Source organism: Rhincodon typus, chromosome 1 (assembly GCF_021869965.1).
Source record: "Rhincodon typus isolate 14 chromosome 1, sRhiTyp1.1, whole genome shotgun sequence".
Lineage (NCBI taxonomy): Eukaryota > Metazoa > Chordata > Chondrichthyes > Orectolobiformes > Rhincodontidae > Rhincodon > Rhincodon typus.
In genome coordinates, this window is record NC_063332.1 from 80,688,691 (window position 1) to 80,706,069 (window position 17,379).

The 17,379-nt window shown below is 39.3% G+C and overlaps 1 protein-coding gene across 1 annotated transcript in view; it reads left to right on the forward strand.

Moving 5' to 3' along the window:
* The window catches only part of gabrg1 (gamma-aminobutyric acid type A receptor subunit gamma1), a 93,878-nt gene extending 78,166 nt beyond the window's left edge, over positions 1-15,712 (forward strand). The window contains exons 9-11 of the mRNA XM_048600314.1: positions 9,028-9,233; positions 11,218-11,238; positions 15,437-15,712. Of these exons, the coding sequence (XP_048456271.1) occupies positions 9,028-9,233; positions 11,218-11,238; positions 15,437-15,712 (503 nt within the window). The remainder of the gene's footprint in view (positions 1-9,027; positions 9,234-11,217; positions 11,239-15,436) is intronic.
* The last annotated feature ends 1,667 nt before the right edge of the window (positions 15,713-17,379 follow it).

Genomic DNA, 17,379 nt, shown 5'->3' on the forward strand with positions numbered 1-17,379 from the left:
CATCCAGCTCTACACCTTGTTATCTGATTCCATGTCTTCTGTTTCACAAAGTCTGCTTACATTGATCTCCGTAATCTCACTTGCTTTTTACTTCAGCCTATCTGTTGTTGAAACCTTCATAGATGTCTTTTCCATCTTTATACTCAACTAATCCAAAGCTTTGCTGACACACATCCATTCTTCCTACTCTAGAAACTTACCATACTGTACTTCCTGTACTCCCATTATGCACTTAATCAGCTGGTGCACCATTCCACATTCATCTACAATTTGTTGCCTGCTCCAGTTAATTTATCTTAAGTTCTTATCCTTGGGTTTAATTCTCTGAATAGTGGTATTTTCTTTATGTAATACCTGTCAAACAATTAGTTTCTCTGAATTGTATCTTGTACATATTTCCTTTCATCAACTCACTATTGGCCAGATCTTAGTCTTGAGCTGTTTAGACCCACAATGCTGTTTTATCACTAAATCTTTCTAGAAATTCCATTCATAAAACCATCTTAAAAGACCCTCCTTATTACCACATGTCTTTGACAATAATTTTGCTTTCATCTCTTATAGTCTCATCTTTGATTTCATGTTGGTTTTTCAGTTATGTCCCTGTGAAGGACCTCAGGACACTTTTCCAGGTTAAAGGTGTTATGTAATTGCAAGTTGTTTTGTTGCGATACAGAATTATTTTGAAATAATATTTATGTCTGTCAGGACAAGACTTCTGCCTGACATAAAGCTGTGCTTTGACTGTGGTACCTCTCAGTCGAAGAATGTTGGTATCAGCTCTCTTTACTTTGACTGGGTGTAAGGATCTAGTGGTTTACATTGCTAGAGGATCAACCTCTGTTGAGCCTTAACAAGTGTGAGCTCTCATTTTCAGGACCAAAAACAGAAGTTACTGGAAAAGCTCAGCAGGTCTGGCAGCATCTGTGAAGAAAAAAATCAGGGTTAACATTTCCGGTCCAGTGACCCTTCCTCAGAACTGATGGTAGCTGGGAAAATGTTGGTTTATATGCAGAAAATCGGGAGGGGAATGGGATAGGGAGTAAACGATAGGATAGATCCCGAAGAGAGAGAAGAGTAGTTGGACAGAAAAAGGAGTAGATAACGATCTGGCTAGGAGGGTGAGTAGTTGTTAATGGGAACTGTTAGTGACTAACAATAGATAGTGTGTAATGGCAGGCTATGTGATAACAAGGTTTAGTGTGTGGAGTAGGGGCGAGGACATGGGAGAGTTTAGGCCCTAAGATTATTGAACTCGTTATTGAGTCCGGAGGGCTGCAGGGTCCCCAAGTGGAAAATGAGGTGTTGCTCTTCCATCTTGTGTTGAGCTTCGCTGGAACACTGCAGCAAGCCAAAGCCAGACATGTTGGCCAGGGAACAGGGCAGTCTATTAAAGTGGCAAGCAACAGGTAGCTCAGTGTCTTTTTTGCGAGTAGAATATAGATATCACCCAGTCTATGCTTTGTTTCCCCAGTGTAGAGGAGACCATTGAGAGCAGTGAATGCAGTAGGCTAGATTCTGGGAAGTGCAGGTGAAGTGTTGTTTCACCTGGAAGGTATGTTTGGGCCCTTGGATAGTGGGGAGCGGGGAGTAAATGGGCAGGTGTTACACCTTTGCTGGTTGCAGGGGAAGGTGCAGTAGGGCTGTGGGGGAGGGTGTTTGGGGTGAAAGAAGAGTGGACCAATGTGTCCCGGAGGGAACGGTCCTCATGGAAGGTGGACAAGGGAGGGGAGGGGAATATGTGTCTGGTGGTGGCGTCATTTCCAGGTGTAGTTTACAGTATGACAGGAATTAGTACAAGTTACTTTAGCTTGTAAGACATTGTTCCTAAGCCAATGAGGAGACAAGTGGATAAAGCTATTCACCCTATGAGATCCTCAGATATTCTGCCTTAGCCCCGATATTGGCAACATCTGAAATGGTGGCACCTCATGCATTATCTAACATGAACCCCTTCAGAATCATTAATACCCTATCCAATCTTTTTCCCCTGATTAACACTTATACATTCATATGTAGAGATCATACAGTATGGAGCTGGAGGAACACAGCAGGCCAGGCAGCATCAGAGGAGCAGGAAAGTTGACGTTTCGAGTCAGGACCCTTCTTCAGAAATGTGGGAGGGGGAAGGGAGCTCCGAAACCACCCCTCCTCTCTCTATTTATTTTGGAGTCCCCTTCCCCCTCCCCCATTTCTGAAGAAGGGTCCCGACCCGAAACATCAACTTTCCTGCTCCTCTGATGCTGCCTGGCCTGCTGTGTTTCTCCAGCTCCACACCTTGTTATCTCTGACTCCAGCATCGGCAATTCTTACTATCTCTACATTCATATGTATATATCTACCAATACCCAATCTTCCCCCAGGTCTTGGACTCGAGAAATTCACACAATTTGTTTCACAATTCTTGAAGAATGTGTTCTCTTCAAACTTGGGAGTACTGATAGGTCTTTGGCCTGACAACTTTTCACCTCCATTCTGATCTTGGCTTTGCATGGCCTGTAAACTGTCTTTCTGCTAGAGGACACTTTGTCTCTTGGGGAATCTTTGTGGGGGAAATCACTCTCTTCCTATATGCTGTTTAGTGCATTTTCTTAGTTGGAGAAATGTTAATTTCCCGCATGTTGTTCATAGATGAATTCCTCCCTGTGGAAATGGGCTCCTCCCTGTGGAAATGGGTAATTGACTGAAAATAACATCTGGGGTAGGGGGAAGGATGCTTTAATACCCATCATGGAAAACAACTGCTCAATGGAAACAAATGTTTTCTTTTTTGCTGTATTCTGGATAGCTGAGCCAGGTAATTCATTTTTGACCATGGCTTGAATTGTGGATGCTAGTCTGGCTTCCATTGAGTCACGTACAGCTCATCTTCATTTTGGACAAGAATATCTTTAATCTCAACTTGTTGATAATTCTGCATCAAAATACATAAACTCTACGTAACTTATTGATTAGATAACACATTTTCCTTTGCCATCTGGCAGTTAATTTCGTGTACTAGAAAGTTTCCTGCCCTCAGTCATGGCCCTGGAAGACTGCTGCTTGCTAAACACTATCCCTATCACTAGTGCTGATGATTCCATAGAACATAGAACATAGAACATTACAGCACAGTACAGGCCCTGTGGCCCTCGATGTTGCGCCAACCTGTGAAACCAATCTGAAGCCCATCTAACCTAAACTATTCCATTATCATCCATATGTTTATCCAATGACCATTTAAATGCCCTTAAAGTGGGCGAGTCTACTCTTTTTGCAGGCAGGGCATTCCACGCCCTTACTACTCTCTGAGTAAAGAACCTACCTCTGACATCTGTCCTATATCTATCACCCCTCAATTTAAAGCTATGTCCCCTCGTGCTAGCCATCACCATCCGAGGAAAAAGGCTCCCACTGTTCACCCTATCTAATCCTCTGATCATCTTGTATGTCTCTATCAAGTCACCTCTTAACCTTCTTCTCTCTAACGAAAACAGCCTCAAGACCCTCAGCCTTTCCTCATAAGACCTTCCCTCCATACCAGGCAACATCCTGGTAAATCTCCTCTGCACCCTTTCCAACGCTTCCACATCCTTCCTATAATGCGGTGACCAGAACTGTACGCAATACTCCAAGTGCGGCCGCACCAGAGTTTTGTACAGCTGCAACATGACCTCATGGCTCCGAAACTCAATCCCTCTACCAATAAAACCTAACATACCATACGCCTTCTTAACAACGCCATCAACCTGGGTGGCAACTTTCAGTGATCTATGCACAGGGACACCGAGATCTTTCTGCTCATCCACACTACCAAGAATCTTACCATTAGCCCAGTACTCTGTATTCCTGTTACTCCTTCCAAACTGTATTCCTGTTACTCCTTCCACTTTGGAAGATAAAGAATTTTAAATGTTCCTCTGGAACTTAGATTGTCTCGTCATCTGGCATCAAAGCAAAATCTGTAAATCAGATTTGTTCTGCAGACAGTTTTGCTGTCTGAATAGCTTCAGTTAAATATTCCTCATTGAGTATACTACTCATTCTTGTCGTCAGTATTTGTTCCTGCACTCAAACTTCACTTATTTCTGTCATTTAAAGGTTCTTCAGTGTCGACAGGGATGTAAAACATGCCAGCACTCCTGTCAAATTGCAAATTTCCTTCCTGTTGACAATATGAAATAATTATTTTATGCCAATTTAGGTAATGTCAACAGATTCGTTCTTCTTTTTAGTTTTAGCCATGAGTCTCGGAAGACCAATGAAATCTTCCCTGCTGCCTCTTGACCAGTTGGATAACAGCAGTTTATCACTAGACCAGCTGTTTTCTGACTGGCTTCTCTTTGAAGGGACTGGATATCACTTGGACTGTCTTGAGTTCTTGGAACTAGTTGAATACCTTCTGCCACCTTAAGGATGTTTGGGATCAATTTTATTTTTATTCATTAATGGGATGAGGACAACGCTGGCTCGGCAGCATTTATTGCCCATCCCTAATTGCCCAGAGGGCAGTTCAGAGTCAGCCATATTGCTGTGGGTCTGGAGTCGCATGTAGGCCAGACTAGGTAAGGATGGCAGTTTCCTTCCCTAAAGGGCATTAGTGAACCAGGTGGGTTTTTCCGACAATCAACGATGGGGTCATGGTCATCATTAGATTCTTAATTCCAGACATATTTTATTGAATTCAAATTCTACCATCTGCCCTGGTGGGATTCGAATCCAGGTCCCCAGAATGTTATTGGGTCTCTGGATTAACAGTCCAGCAATAATGCCACTAGGCCATTGCCTCCGCATGCATATCAGCTCAAAAGTGTGAAATGTTGTTGGTAAAATACATGTAGACCCTCAGTTTTCCTTTGCTTTTTGTGTTGCAGAATTGCTTGTAGTATACCTTTTAGTCTTGACTGTTAAGATACATTTTTTCATCTCTGTAGGCTGCAACATTTGTTTCTTCATCCATGGCAATTGAGTCGTTAAGACAATGACACTGTATCAAGCTTAAAATTTGTTAAATGTTCATTAACATAAACATATTCTGTCAAACTTGAATCAGTTAGATCACCAACTTCCCCTAGGGATGCATTGAGTATCTTTTCTCATGCTGCTGGTTTGAATGCATTAATATTTATACGAGTAGGCATTTAACTTCTTTCTGATCAGTTACAACAGCATACTTCTGCACATCCTCTGGAAGTGGTCTATTGTTTTACAAATGCATCAATCGCTTTTCATAACTGAACACTGCTTGTCCTTGTAAGGCTTTGTTGTTCCTCAGAGCTGACGCTAACTCTTAGCTGACCCTGATTCTTTCTTTTTGACATAGTGTGAATTCCATCATGTTTCCTAGAGAATTTCCCTCCGCAAGGCCTGGCCTGTTTTCTCACCGCATCTTGCCAAACCCATCTCATTACCTACCTACCCCACCTCTATGGACCCCTTCTCATCTGATTTTAGCTCCATTCTACCCCTTTCCATACCTGGAATGACTCAGCTCACCACTGTTGGGATATCCCAGGATAGACTAACATCCCTCATGTTGTCGCCATCTTTAAAAAGTCATTGTGCCCCCACGCAAGCATTGTGTTAAGCTGGAGTCGCCCCACATGGCTCCTGATATTGAGTCTTTATGCTGTGGGTATGTGTGATTGGTGCCCATGGAGCATGCCCTGAGATGTTGGTGTCTGGTCCAATATTGGTGAATAGAGAGATAATTAATGAAATTATCAATGGATTACCCCAGATGCTGCATTTTTCTGTTAAATCATACACTTTCAAGAGTAATTTTTGCTGTCAGAGTAAGTTAATTGTCAAAAGCTTGTAGAACTTGTTCAAATGTATATGTGCCTTCTTTTCTGTTTGGATAATTTATGACATCATCACCTGTAGGTCCTATTCAATACAATTGTGTATTTACTTGTACAATCTTTAGTGTCTGTTTGAAGCAATTCTGTATGTCCAGAACTGTTTTCCCCAAGAAATCTAAACATATGTTCCATTTGATCCATCTCTGCTGTCAGATTTTACAGGTAATATTATTTCTCTTGCCAACTATTTCTAGTGTATTATTTATTCTTACTGCAGAATGTTAAAGCTTAAAAGCATCTGAATGCTGCAGTAGGGTTTGGGTTAGCCCTAACCCTAACCTTATCACCGCTGTAATATCTTTCCCATGAAAATATTTACTTCTGTAAGTAGCACCACTGTTTTATTTTCCTCGTCTGAAAGTTTTAACACAGTGCAGTGTAGCGATGCTATATTGTTTTCCTTCTTTTAAAGCTTTAAATCCTGTTTCATAGTTATATATATATAAAACTGTATTTCTTTGTGGAATTTTTGCCAATTATTTGCAGTCATTAGCTGGTTTCCTGCCTTCTGCAAGCAAAATAGAGGTTTCCTGCCAATTTATGGGCAAAATTGACTATTTCCCCACTCTTCAGGGCCTAATACACCAAGTACAACTTCCCCCACATAAAGCTTTGTGCCTGTGACCTTTTAAAAAAAATACTTCTTTTTTGAAATGCAATATATGTATGGATTTCCAACCCTCCCGCAATGTCAAAGATCTTCCAATCATTTACTTCTGTTATACTTTGTTTTAATTTTTAAATTGCCCTTTTTGTTGGCTTAATTCTGCTTTACAATGTTCCCAGTGCTGAGACCTTGGTATACAGTACTTCAGTGGGCCATAATTTCTCTATTGAATCATACCTTGTGGTGCCCGCTCAATGTGACAACAATGCTCATTGAGAGCTGTATACTCCTATTTTCACTCCTAGTCTTCTCAGCCTGATTTTTTTTTGTGCCGTCTATTTTCCCTAACCCAACAAGGGCTCTAACTTTACAATCAGAGATCTAATATGTTGACTTGCTAGGTAAACCTATAACCAGGCATGCTCCTATTGATCCTGGCTTCCCAATGGAATCTGTGACTGTCGGATGTAACTAGTCTTTAAGTTCTTTCTATCCCTCATTGCTTCCTCTATGCTCCTTACCAGGTCTGAAGTAATGACTAACATAGAGTGTTGTTTCTCCCATGTTTGTCATTTCACAAGTTTCAGTTGACTGTAAATTGGTCAAGGGCATGCAGCTGATGACTGTCTGACGGAGTAGTTCTTGAAGCGGTAAATTCTTTAAAGCTGTAAACTTATTTCGTCTTCTGGAAATTTCTTCTCCTGGGTCCATTCAGTTTTTTCATTGCTCTACCTTGTGTTACAACCAAGGAAATAATGATACCCATCACTCATAACCATGTCATACTTGTGTATCTAAGGATGCCTCTTTCCTCTAACTGGTTTAGAGGGCTAATTGGCTTACAGTGGTCGAGCATCAACCACTATTGCATCCTAAAAAATAAAAGATTCTTAGTTTATCAGTTACATCAGTTTGGTAAACATTGTTACTAAGAATATAAGGGGATCTGTGGACATAGGTTTGTATTCCATGAGATTCTAAAAGTGCAGGAATGCTCATTGAGAGAAGTGTACTAATTCTAAACCGTATCTCCATCCAACCCAGTATGATACCATCAGACTGGGTGAAGCTTAATACAATTTCCAATATTAACTCTTTCAGAAACAATGCCCTATACAAAGGAGACCAGGGCAGCCCGGTGGCTCAGTGGTTAGCACTGCTGCCTCACAGCACCAGGGACCCAGGTTCGATTCCAGCCTCGGGCGACTGTCTGTGTGGAGTTTGCACATTCTCCCTGTGTCTGTGTGGGTTTCCTCCGGGTGCTCCAGTTTCCATCCATAGTCCAAAGATGTGCAGGTTAGGTAGATTGGCTATGCTAAATTGCGTAGTGTTCAGGGATGTTTAGATTAGGTGGGTTATAGGGGTATGAGTCTGTGTGGGATACTCCAAGGGTCAGTGTGGACTTGTTGGGCCGAAGGGCCTGTTTCCACACTGTAGGGATTCTATGATTCTATGATTTGTCTTCTGGAAGGCACCCAGCCTCTACTAGGAAGTGCCATTGAGTTGGGGCTGGAATATGTTTGGAGCAACCATGGTGATCTAGGGCGGTGTAATTCCAAAATGCTGCCAAAGCCCACAGTTCTTTCTCAAAATGTCTCTCCCACTTGCTACAGCTAGTGCACTATGACTAATTGAAGAGGCTCTGCCACTGAAAAAGAAAACCTTATTGCATTTGAGATTTATATAAATTAAAGGAATATGTGCTGATTTTTCTCATTCTTATAATGTGTCCATCTATATATAGTATTCTATGTATAAATATGTCCAGTCGGCAAAATGTAAGTGGTTGGAAAATAAGGTAGGGTCATGTACATCTTTGATATATTGCTCCCTCAGACTCACCACACAAAATAAAAAATGGGCAGGTAATCTCAGCCCTTCCCTTTATTTAAACCTTGCAGCATCAACCTGATGCCTAACCTACAATCAGGAAGCATTCAACTTTAGTTAAACACTTCTCGGAATGTAATTACAAGTAAGCATTTGCAAAGTGGAAAACCAAAGAACTATGGATGCTGGAAATCAGAATGAAGGATCCAGTTCTCAAGAAGAGTCACTGGACCCGAAACATTAACTCTGCTTTCTCTCCACAGAAGCTGCCAAACCTGCTGAGTTTTTCCAGCAATTCTTGATTTTATTTCCAATTGCAAAGCAAGGTCTCTGACATTCTAACCACCGATCTAAAGTTTGACCTTGGTACTGCCTAATGCTTCAGTTTATTGTCTCGATCAGCTGGGTTTTGACATTTTCTTGGCAAGTTTTTTAATTGAGATGTAATATAGAAATGCAGCGAAGAAAACAAATCCTGTGTCTAGTTGTTCCTCCCTGCAATTATTTCTCCAGCTACTTCTTATTGCAATGCTAATATTTGCAGCCATGGAAAAATTAGGCTTCTTGGCTTTCCTGTTGGTAACTTGTGGAAGGTGTGCATGAAGAAAAACCTGCAGCAATATTTGAGACAACCAATGAAAGAACATTGAAGGACATTGGATGGGCTTTGATGCTAACAAATTTTGCAAAGTGAAGGCAAAGTCTCACATGTTGCATGGTATTTATAAGTATTTCCATGTTTACTAGGTATTACAACAGTTCTAACTATGACGACACTCAGTACAATTTCCCGGAAATCGCTGCCAAAGGTGTCCTACATCACTGCCATGGATCTCTTTGTATCTGTTTGTTTCCTTTTTGTCTTCGCTGCTCTCATGGAGTATGGGACCCTGCATTATTTTGTCAGCAACAGAAATAACAGCAAAAAAAAGAAGCAGAAATCCAAACCAGCTGTAAGTCTTTTTAAAAAAAAAACTTATTTTACTGAAGATCAATAATAACGTATTAGACTTTGTTTTAGGAAAGCAAGCTGAATTTTAGAATATGGAACTTTACCTTGAAATTACATACAAAGATCTGGCATGATTATACAAAATCCTTTTGTCTCATATCTTGGAGCTTCCAAACAAGCCATTAAACGTCTGCTTTTCTGGATTGATAAAAAAATCCCGAAGCATTATTCAAAGAAAAGTTGGAATTTCTGGTCCCTGGATAACATCCATTCCTCAAATAACACCAATGAAGTTGATTATCTGGTCATTTAATCTCAGACCTTGCAGCGAGTAAATTTGGCTGCTCTCTTTACTGCATTGCAACAGATTATGTTTCATAAGTATTTAATTGCTTGGAGTGCATTGATAAATGTAAATTCTTTCTTTCTCAATGAATTAGAGTGTGTTGATGTCTGTTGAAGTAGCAGCCATCATAGCAGACATTTCAGATGCTAGTCATCGTACAGTAATTTCAAGGCTTTGATATCCATTTAGGAAACATTGTCAGCAAAAAAATAACATTGTAATATGATTACAGTGTCTGTTTTCATTATTGAAAGAATTATGTGATTAAAATGGTTGAGTTGGTTGCTGACCGTATAGCATGAACAATACAGTGTACTGTACATTTATAACATAGATTTTGTGACCATTATTGTAACAAGATGTGTACTGATGTGCCATTTGGTGAGTTTTGTTGCATGCTGTTAAATTAAGAAGAAAATTAGGAACGCAAAGAGTGGACATGAATAATATTGGAAATTAAAATCAGTTTTGGTACATCAGATGCAGTCTACACATATTTTAGTGAGAGTTTGACGAGAATTCACATGGTGGAATGGTTAAAAATGTAAAAGTCCATAAGATCCTGGGGAAAGTGGCAACACAGATGTGAAATTGGCTCAGTAGCAGGATGCAAAAGGTAATGACTAATGAAAATTGATTCTGGTGAGATTTTGCTGGACACAGTCCTATGATCCCTGCCTTTCATGGTTTTAACAATCATATAGGCTTAAATGTAGGATTGATTAAGAAGTTGAAAAATCCTCAATAAACTGGTGTATGCTTATTAGTAAGCAAGAAAACATAGAAGAAAGAAGGTGATGTCTGTGCGTATTGTCTCAAATCTTCCAATTTGAGGAGATAACCTCTGACACTCCTTAGACTGTTGATGCACTTTAGTATCCAGAGTAAGTCCCCATGTAAACTTATGCAGGAAGTTTAGAATTCTGATTTCCTGTTTTATCCTGCCCAGACTGCTCTGTGATTCCAATGCCTGTGAGATCAGACTGCCAAAATTGTGAGATCATGATTATATAAAACATGTTTTGTTTTTCATGAATAATCAGCGAGTCAAGTCAAATGGCTGTTAGTTGCTCTGACTTATTTGCCCGAAGTCCTTATCATTTTAGGCTGAGGAGTAGTTGGAGCACTAATTAGATAGAAGAAAGTGAATAGTGAACCAGACATTACAAGCATAACCAACTTGAATCATGTCATTTACTTGAGGGCTCAGGAAGTCCTGCTTGTGAATTCCACATGATCATAATCATAATGTTCTGAACAAACCTCCCCACCTCTGCCTCCCTTGGCATGGAAAAATTGTTACGTATAGGGAAAATCAAAAGTGAAAATGTGTACAAAGTCATGGCAAGATACTATAAAATCATAAGATGTAGGAGCAAAAGTAATCCATTCAGCCTATTGAGTCTGTTTCACCATTCAAGGGGATCATGGAATATCTGATTCTCCTAAACTCCACCTTTCCTACCATTACCTCTCGATTTTCTTACTGATTAAAAATCTATCTATCTCAGCCTTAAATGGGAAAGATATGAAGAGCAGAAAACGGTCACAAAACAGCTTATGTTTTGATTATGAATTTGTCCCTGAGCGAACTATATGGTAAATGGAAAAGCCCTGGGGAAAATTGATGCACAGAGAGATCTGGGTGTTCAGGTCCATTGTACCCTGAAGGTGGCAACGCAGGTCGATAGAGTGGCCAAGATGGCATACGGCATGCTTTCATTCATCGGACGGGGTATTGAGTACAAGAGTTGGCAGGTCATGTTACAGTTATATAGGACTTTGGTTCGACCACATTTGAAATACTGCGTACAGTTCTGGTCGCCACATTACCAAAAGGATGTGGATGCTTTGGAGAGGGTGCAGAGGAGGTTCACCAGGATTTTGCCTGGTATGGAGGGCGCTAGCTATGAAGAGAGGTTGAGTAGATTAGGGTTATTTACATTAGAAAGATGGAGGTTGAGGGGGGACCTGATTGAGGTCTACAAAATCATGAGAGGTATAGACAGGGTGGATAGCAAGAAGCTTTTTCCCAGAGTGGGGGACTCAATTACCCGGGGTCACGATTTCAAGGTGAGAGGGGAAAAGTTTAAGGGAGATATGCGTGGAAAATTCTTTACTCAGAGGGTGGTGGGTGCCTGGAACGCGTTGCCAGCATAGGTGGTAGAGGCGGGCACGATAGCATCATTTAAGATGTATCTAGACAGATACATGAATGGGCAGGGAGCAGAGGGATACAGATCCTTGGAAAATAGGTGACAAGTTTAGATAGAGGATTTGGATCGGTGCAGGCTTGGAGGGCCGAAGGGCCTGTTCCTGTGCTGTAATTTTCTTAGTTCTTTGTTCTTTGCTTATGAAGGGATTATAAAAGGAAACATGCCAGGGACATCAAAATCAAGAAGAGGAAATTTTATAGTTACATAAAAGGATAGTCAGGAGCAATGTTAACTCAGTAAAGGCTGAAAGTGGGGTATTGTCAACGACCATGGGGAAATGGCAGACATGTTGAATAACTACTTTGCCTCAGTATTTACAGTAGAAAAGGAAGGTAGATTGCTGGTGGTCCCGAGGAAATTAATAGTGGATTGGGAACAGGGACTGAATAAAATTAATATAAATAACACATCAATAACGAGGCAATAAATGGAACTAAAGAGTGACATATCCTCAGGACCTGACGGTTTTCATTCGAGGAAGTAGGGGATCAAATTGTAGACGCCCTCACTATAATCTTTCAGAGTTCCCTAGATATAGGAGTCAGCCTTCTGGATTGGAAAATTGCACACTGTCACTCTGCTTTCTAAAAAGGGTGAAAGAGGAAAACCAGGGAATTACAGGCCAGTCAGCCTAACATCTGTGGTGGGGAAATTGTTGGAATCAGTAATCAAAATGGAGCAACTGAGCACCTCAAATTTTCAGTTAACTAGGGAGAACCAGCATTGATTCGTGACAAGTAGGTCACACCTGACAAATCTTATGGAAGAGGTGACTGAGATAGTGAACAGGGCAATGTCTGTGGATGTTATTTATATAGACTTGCAGTGGTATTTGATGAGATCTCACATAAAAGACTGTTAAATAAGGTGAAAGCCTACAAAATTGAGGGCAAATTGCTGACACGGTTGAGTGGCAGGTGACAGAGAGTTAAGATCATGGCTAGGTGCTCAAATTGACAGGATGTGACCAGTGGTATACCACATGGATCTGTGTTAGGGCCTCAATTATTCACATTATTAATTAACAACTTGGATAGAACATAGAACATAGAACAGTACAGCACAGTACAGGCCCTTCGGCCCATGATGTTGTGCCGACCTATTATCCTGCTAAGATCAAACTACCCTGCATACCCTACATTTTACTATCCTCCACGTGCCTATCCAAGAGTTGCTTAAAAGTCTCTAAAGTATCTGACTCAACTACTACAGCCGGCAGTGCATTCCACACGCCCACCACTCTGTGTGTGAAGAACCTACCTCTGACATCTCCCCTATACCTTCCTCCAATCACCTTAAAATAATGTCCCCTTGTAATAGTAATTTCCGATAATGGCATAGAAAGTCGTATATCCAATTAGGCAGCATCATGGACAATGTAGATAGTAACATAAAATTACAAAGGGATGTTGATTGACTAGTTGAATGGGCAAAACTGTGGCAGGTGAAGTTCCATGTAATTAAGTGTATTGTTATCCATTTTGGACCGAAGAAGGTTAAATCAGAATAATTTCTAGATGATATGAAATTAAATACACTTGTGGTCTAAAGAGACTTCAGGTGCACAGATCTTTAAAATTTCATGAACAGGTGCAGAAAATAAGCAGGAAAGCTAATGGAATGCTGGCCTTTATATCTAAAGGATTGGAGTACAAGAATGCAGAAGTTATATTGCAGCTGTACAAAACCCTGGTTAGACCCCACTTGGATACTGTGAGCAGATCTGGTCACCATACCTTAGGAAGGATACATTGACCTTGGAGAGAGTATGGCATTAACTTTACAAGACTGCAGAGGTTATGTTATGAGGAGACATTATACAAATTAGGCTTGTTTTTTGTAGCGTTTAGAAGGTTAGGTGGTGATTTGATCAAAGTCTTCAAGTTAATAACAAAAAAAAAGACAGGTTCAGTAAAGATAAACTATTTCCACTGGTTAGGGAATTCTAGAAATAGAGAACAAAGTCTGAGGAAGAGAGCCAAAACATTCAGGAGAGATGGTGGTAGATGTTTGGAACTCTCTTGCACAGCAGTAGTGGATGCTGGATTGGTTGTTAATTTGAAATCTGATGTTGATAATATTTTTTAAGCAAAGGTAATAATGGATATGGGCTAAACACAGATATATGGAGTTATGCCACATATCAGCCATGATGGCATTGAATGGTGGAATAGGGTCAAGGGACAGAATAGCATACTCTTGTTCCTATGTTCATATAACTTCTTCACATCTACCCTGTCAAGCTCACAAAGAATCTTACATTTCAATAAGGTTGTCCTTCGTTCTTCCAAACTACTCAACCTCTCCTCATCAGAAAGTTCCTCTGAATCTGGGATCAACCTCATGAACCTTCTGTGGAGTGCCTGCAATGCCAGTATCACCTTTCTTTGATAAGGGAACCTACTTGTTATCTCCTCAAAGAATTTAATTAAATTTGTCAGGTTTGATTTCTCTTCCATGAAGCCGTGGTTCTGTTTTTTTTATTCAATGCCCCAACTTACAGTATCAAGTATTATTTAGACTTTCTTAGCTACCTGTTAACTTGCTCTGCCTCAGCCACAGATTTGTAAATATATTCTTACAGATTCTTCTGCTTCTGCCCTCCTCCGAATATTTCCATTTAAAAGATTGGCATATATCAAATTGCTTATTTAAGAAAATTGTAAGCAAGTTTTAACTGTTAGACTCAGTGACATGACAGATCAGAAAGCATCTAGTTTTTTTATGAATCTCCCAAAACAGTATTGATTACAACTAAATGGTATTGGAAGATCTTGTTAGATACAAGTTTTAACAGAACATAAAATCCTGGATAAAATGATCTAATTGATTTAAATCAAATTTAAAAAATGCTGATATTATTTTCTCAATTACTTTTAGAATACATTTATGTCTGAGAAAATACTGCTTTATGGAATTGCTTCAAGCTGCAGTATACTCTAGCTATTGAGTTGTTATTCTGAGTCATAGTTGTGTGAGGATTACTGATCACATGACAGATATTTTCATCCAGAAAATGGGAGAAAAATGAACCAAAACAGCCAGAAATGTTGATTCACTGACCGGTCACATAATTGCTTTTCCATCTGTGCAGTGACAGCATAAAGGGAACAGAAATTGTATCATAGATTAGTTTACCAATCATAGGTTTTCCTGAACCCATGAGCTGAAACAGTAGCTACTGTAATATTTTAAAGACTGTTTCATGATTTTTATTGTACTGGTATTTCTATCCAAATAGCTAGAGGGCTAGAAACTGCAGGACATAGAATTAAAATCATTGCCAAATGAATCACAAGAGTTCTTTTTATGTATAAACTGCAATAGAGTGTGTAAAAGGAAGCAGATTCAATTGTAAATTTCACAAAGATTGGACAAACATTGTTGGCTGAGGCACTTGGTATGAAAAGGCCTCCAGTGCTGGATGATTCTATGCTTCACTGAAATGTCAAGAATGACACTTGATGAACTGCAAATTGTAAGCATCAGCCGCTCAAAGATCCACATGTCCCCTTCTTTTTGTGATTCTGAGATAGTTATTAATCTATGATATATTGTATCTTTGATATATTGATCTTTGCAGAATTCAAATTCTGACTGAAAACTGTGATTATATAATGTGATTTTCCACTGTATTTGCAGAAATCACCTGTTATTAAAGTCCGTCCAGGATCAACATTAATTCAGGTGAACAACATTGCACACCTACAAGAACGGGATGATTATGGTTACGAATGTTTGGATGGGAAAGACTGTAAGAGCTTCTTCTGCTGTTTCGAGGAGTGTCGTACAGGCGCATGGAGGCAGGGTCAAATACATATCCGTATAACCAAAATTGATTCCTACTCTAGAATCTTCTTCCCGACAGCATTTGGTCTGTTCAATCTGGTTTATTGGATCGCATACCTTTACCTATAAAAACTACAATTCAGTGACATAAGAGGAGGATGAATAAATCTGCAGTGGTAGAATTTTAGCCTGTACAACATTTGATTGTGTTGAAATCATCTTTGAATCAGTTGACTTACTGCCAAATGTGCAGCTTATCTTGAATTCTTGTGCCATATACACGAGTCATGCACATTTTCAAATAATGATATTTTTCAAGATGTAAATTTGATAAAATACATACATTTATATTCATTTTAACACTTGCGTTTTTGTCATACAACAGACAGCTGACGGGATATGTGACCCACATTGCATCTTGGACAGTACACACAAGTTATCTAGGATAAATCTGGACAATCCCTATCATTCATTTCAAGAAGAACAATTTAGTTCTAAAGTCTAAATGGAATTAAAACTAATCTAAATTGAATGTGAAATGTCACATGCTTAACTATGAGCTGCAAACAAGCCCATTTTCTGCTCAATCCTTCTACTCAAATTTACGAAACATGGTGGTATTTTGACCAAAACTATAACACAGCTAACCTTTAGCACATTTTCAAACTGGAATTTTTACAGAAGCCTATTATTACACTCAGTACATCACTAAATGATGTGATTTCTAAGAAGGTATTCATTTAAGCTATGTATAATTCACCATAAAACTGATCAATAAATGTGTTTCTGACATTTTCATGAGTTGCTGATCATGTTTGCATTTCATAAAGACTAAGTGCACTTAACATCAATGTGATCTTGGTCAGCAAGTTATGATATGAAGAAAAGGCATCATCCATCTTGGGGTGCCGTTATTACTGAAAGAGATGCAGATCCTCTAGGCCCCAAATTGATTCTTTGCCCAGGGTGCCAGTTGCCTGAATTTTATTCGAGTGACTTCACACTTGAATTGCATTGCACAACTCGTATCAATAAAAAAAAAGTTTTAGCTTTGCATCAGTGCAAACTGTGCATTCTAACTGTCTAATAAATACATCAGGTTTTTTATCATAACTTATGTGGCTTTGGCCTAGCACCCTGGCAAGTCCGTATATTTAAATTACCCAAGAGTTACTGTTCTACATGTTTGGCAGCCACCCTAGGTTCAAAACCCATAGGTATGCTTTATGGTGAGTAATACAAAGCCTTAAATGCAAATGAAAATGAGGATTTAGCATTAATTTTGAAACTAACGATAATGAACTATATCTATAGAAAATTGTACAGCTTCTCCAAATAATAATATAATCTCAAGGGAAAAATAATATCCAAAAATACATTGTACGATGGATATTGCATTTTTATAATGAATAGAAACCCCAGCATTATATTCATTTCTGATATGTAAATAATGGAAAGTGGGCAACAATATATGTGTTTTATTGGTGTATTCAATAGACACGTTAACGTGGATGTAAGCAGATCTTTTGTACGATTCAACAAAATGCCCACATTAAATAATATTCCTTTTCTATAATCCCATTTAGTATTTACACTGAGTGCCCAAATCCAATAAACTGAAATACTGACATTTCTTAATAATTTGATAATATAGACATTTCAGTGAATCTGCTGCATTTTGACATATGGACATGATATAGCGACTGTCATTTGAATTTTATACAACAAATATTATATTTTACTATTCAATTTTTGTCAGCATATCTTCAGTTCATTTCAGCTTTCATTTTCCTTGC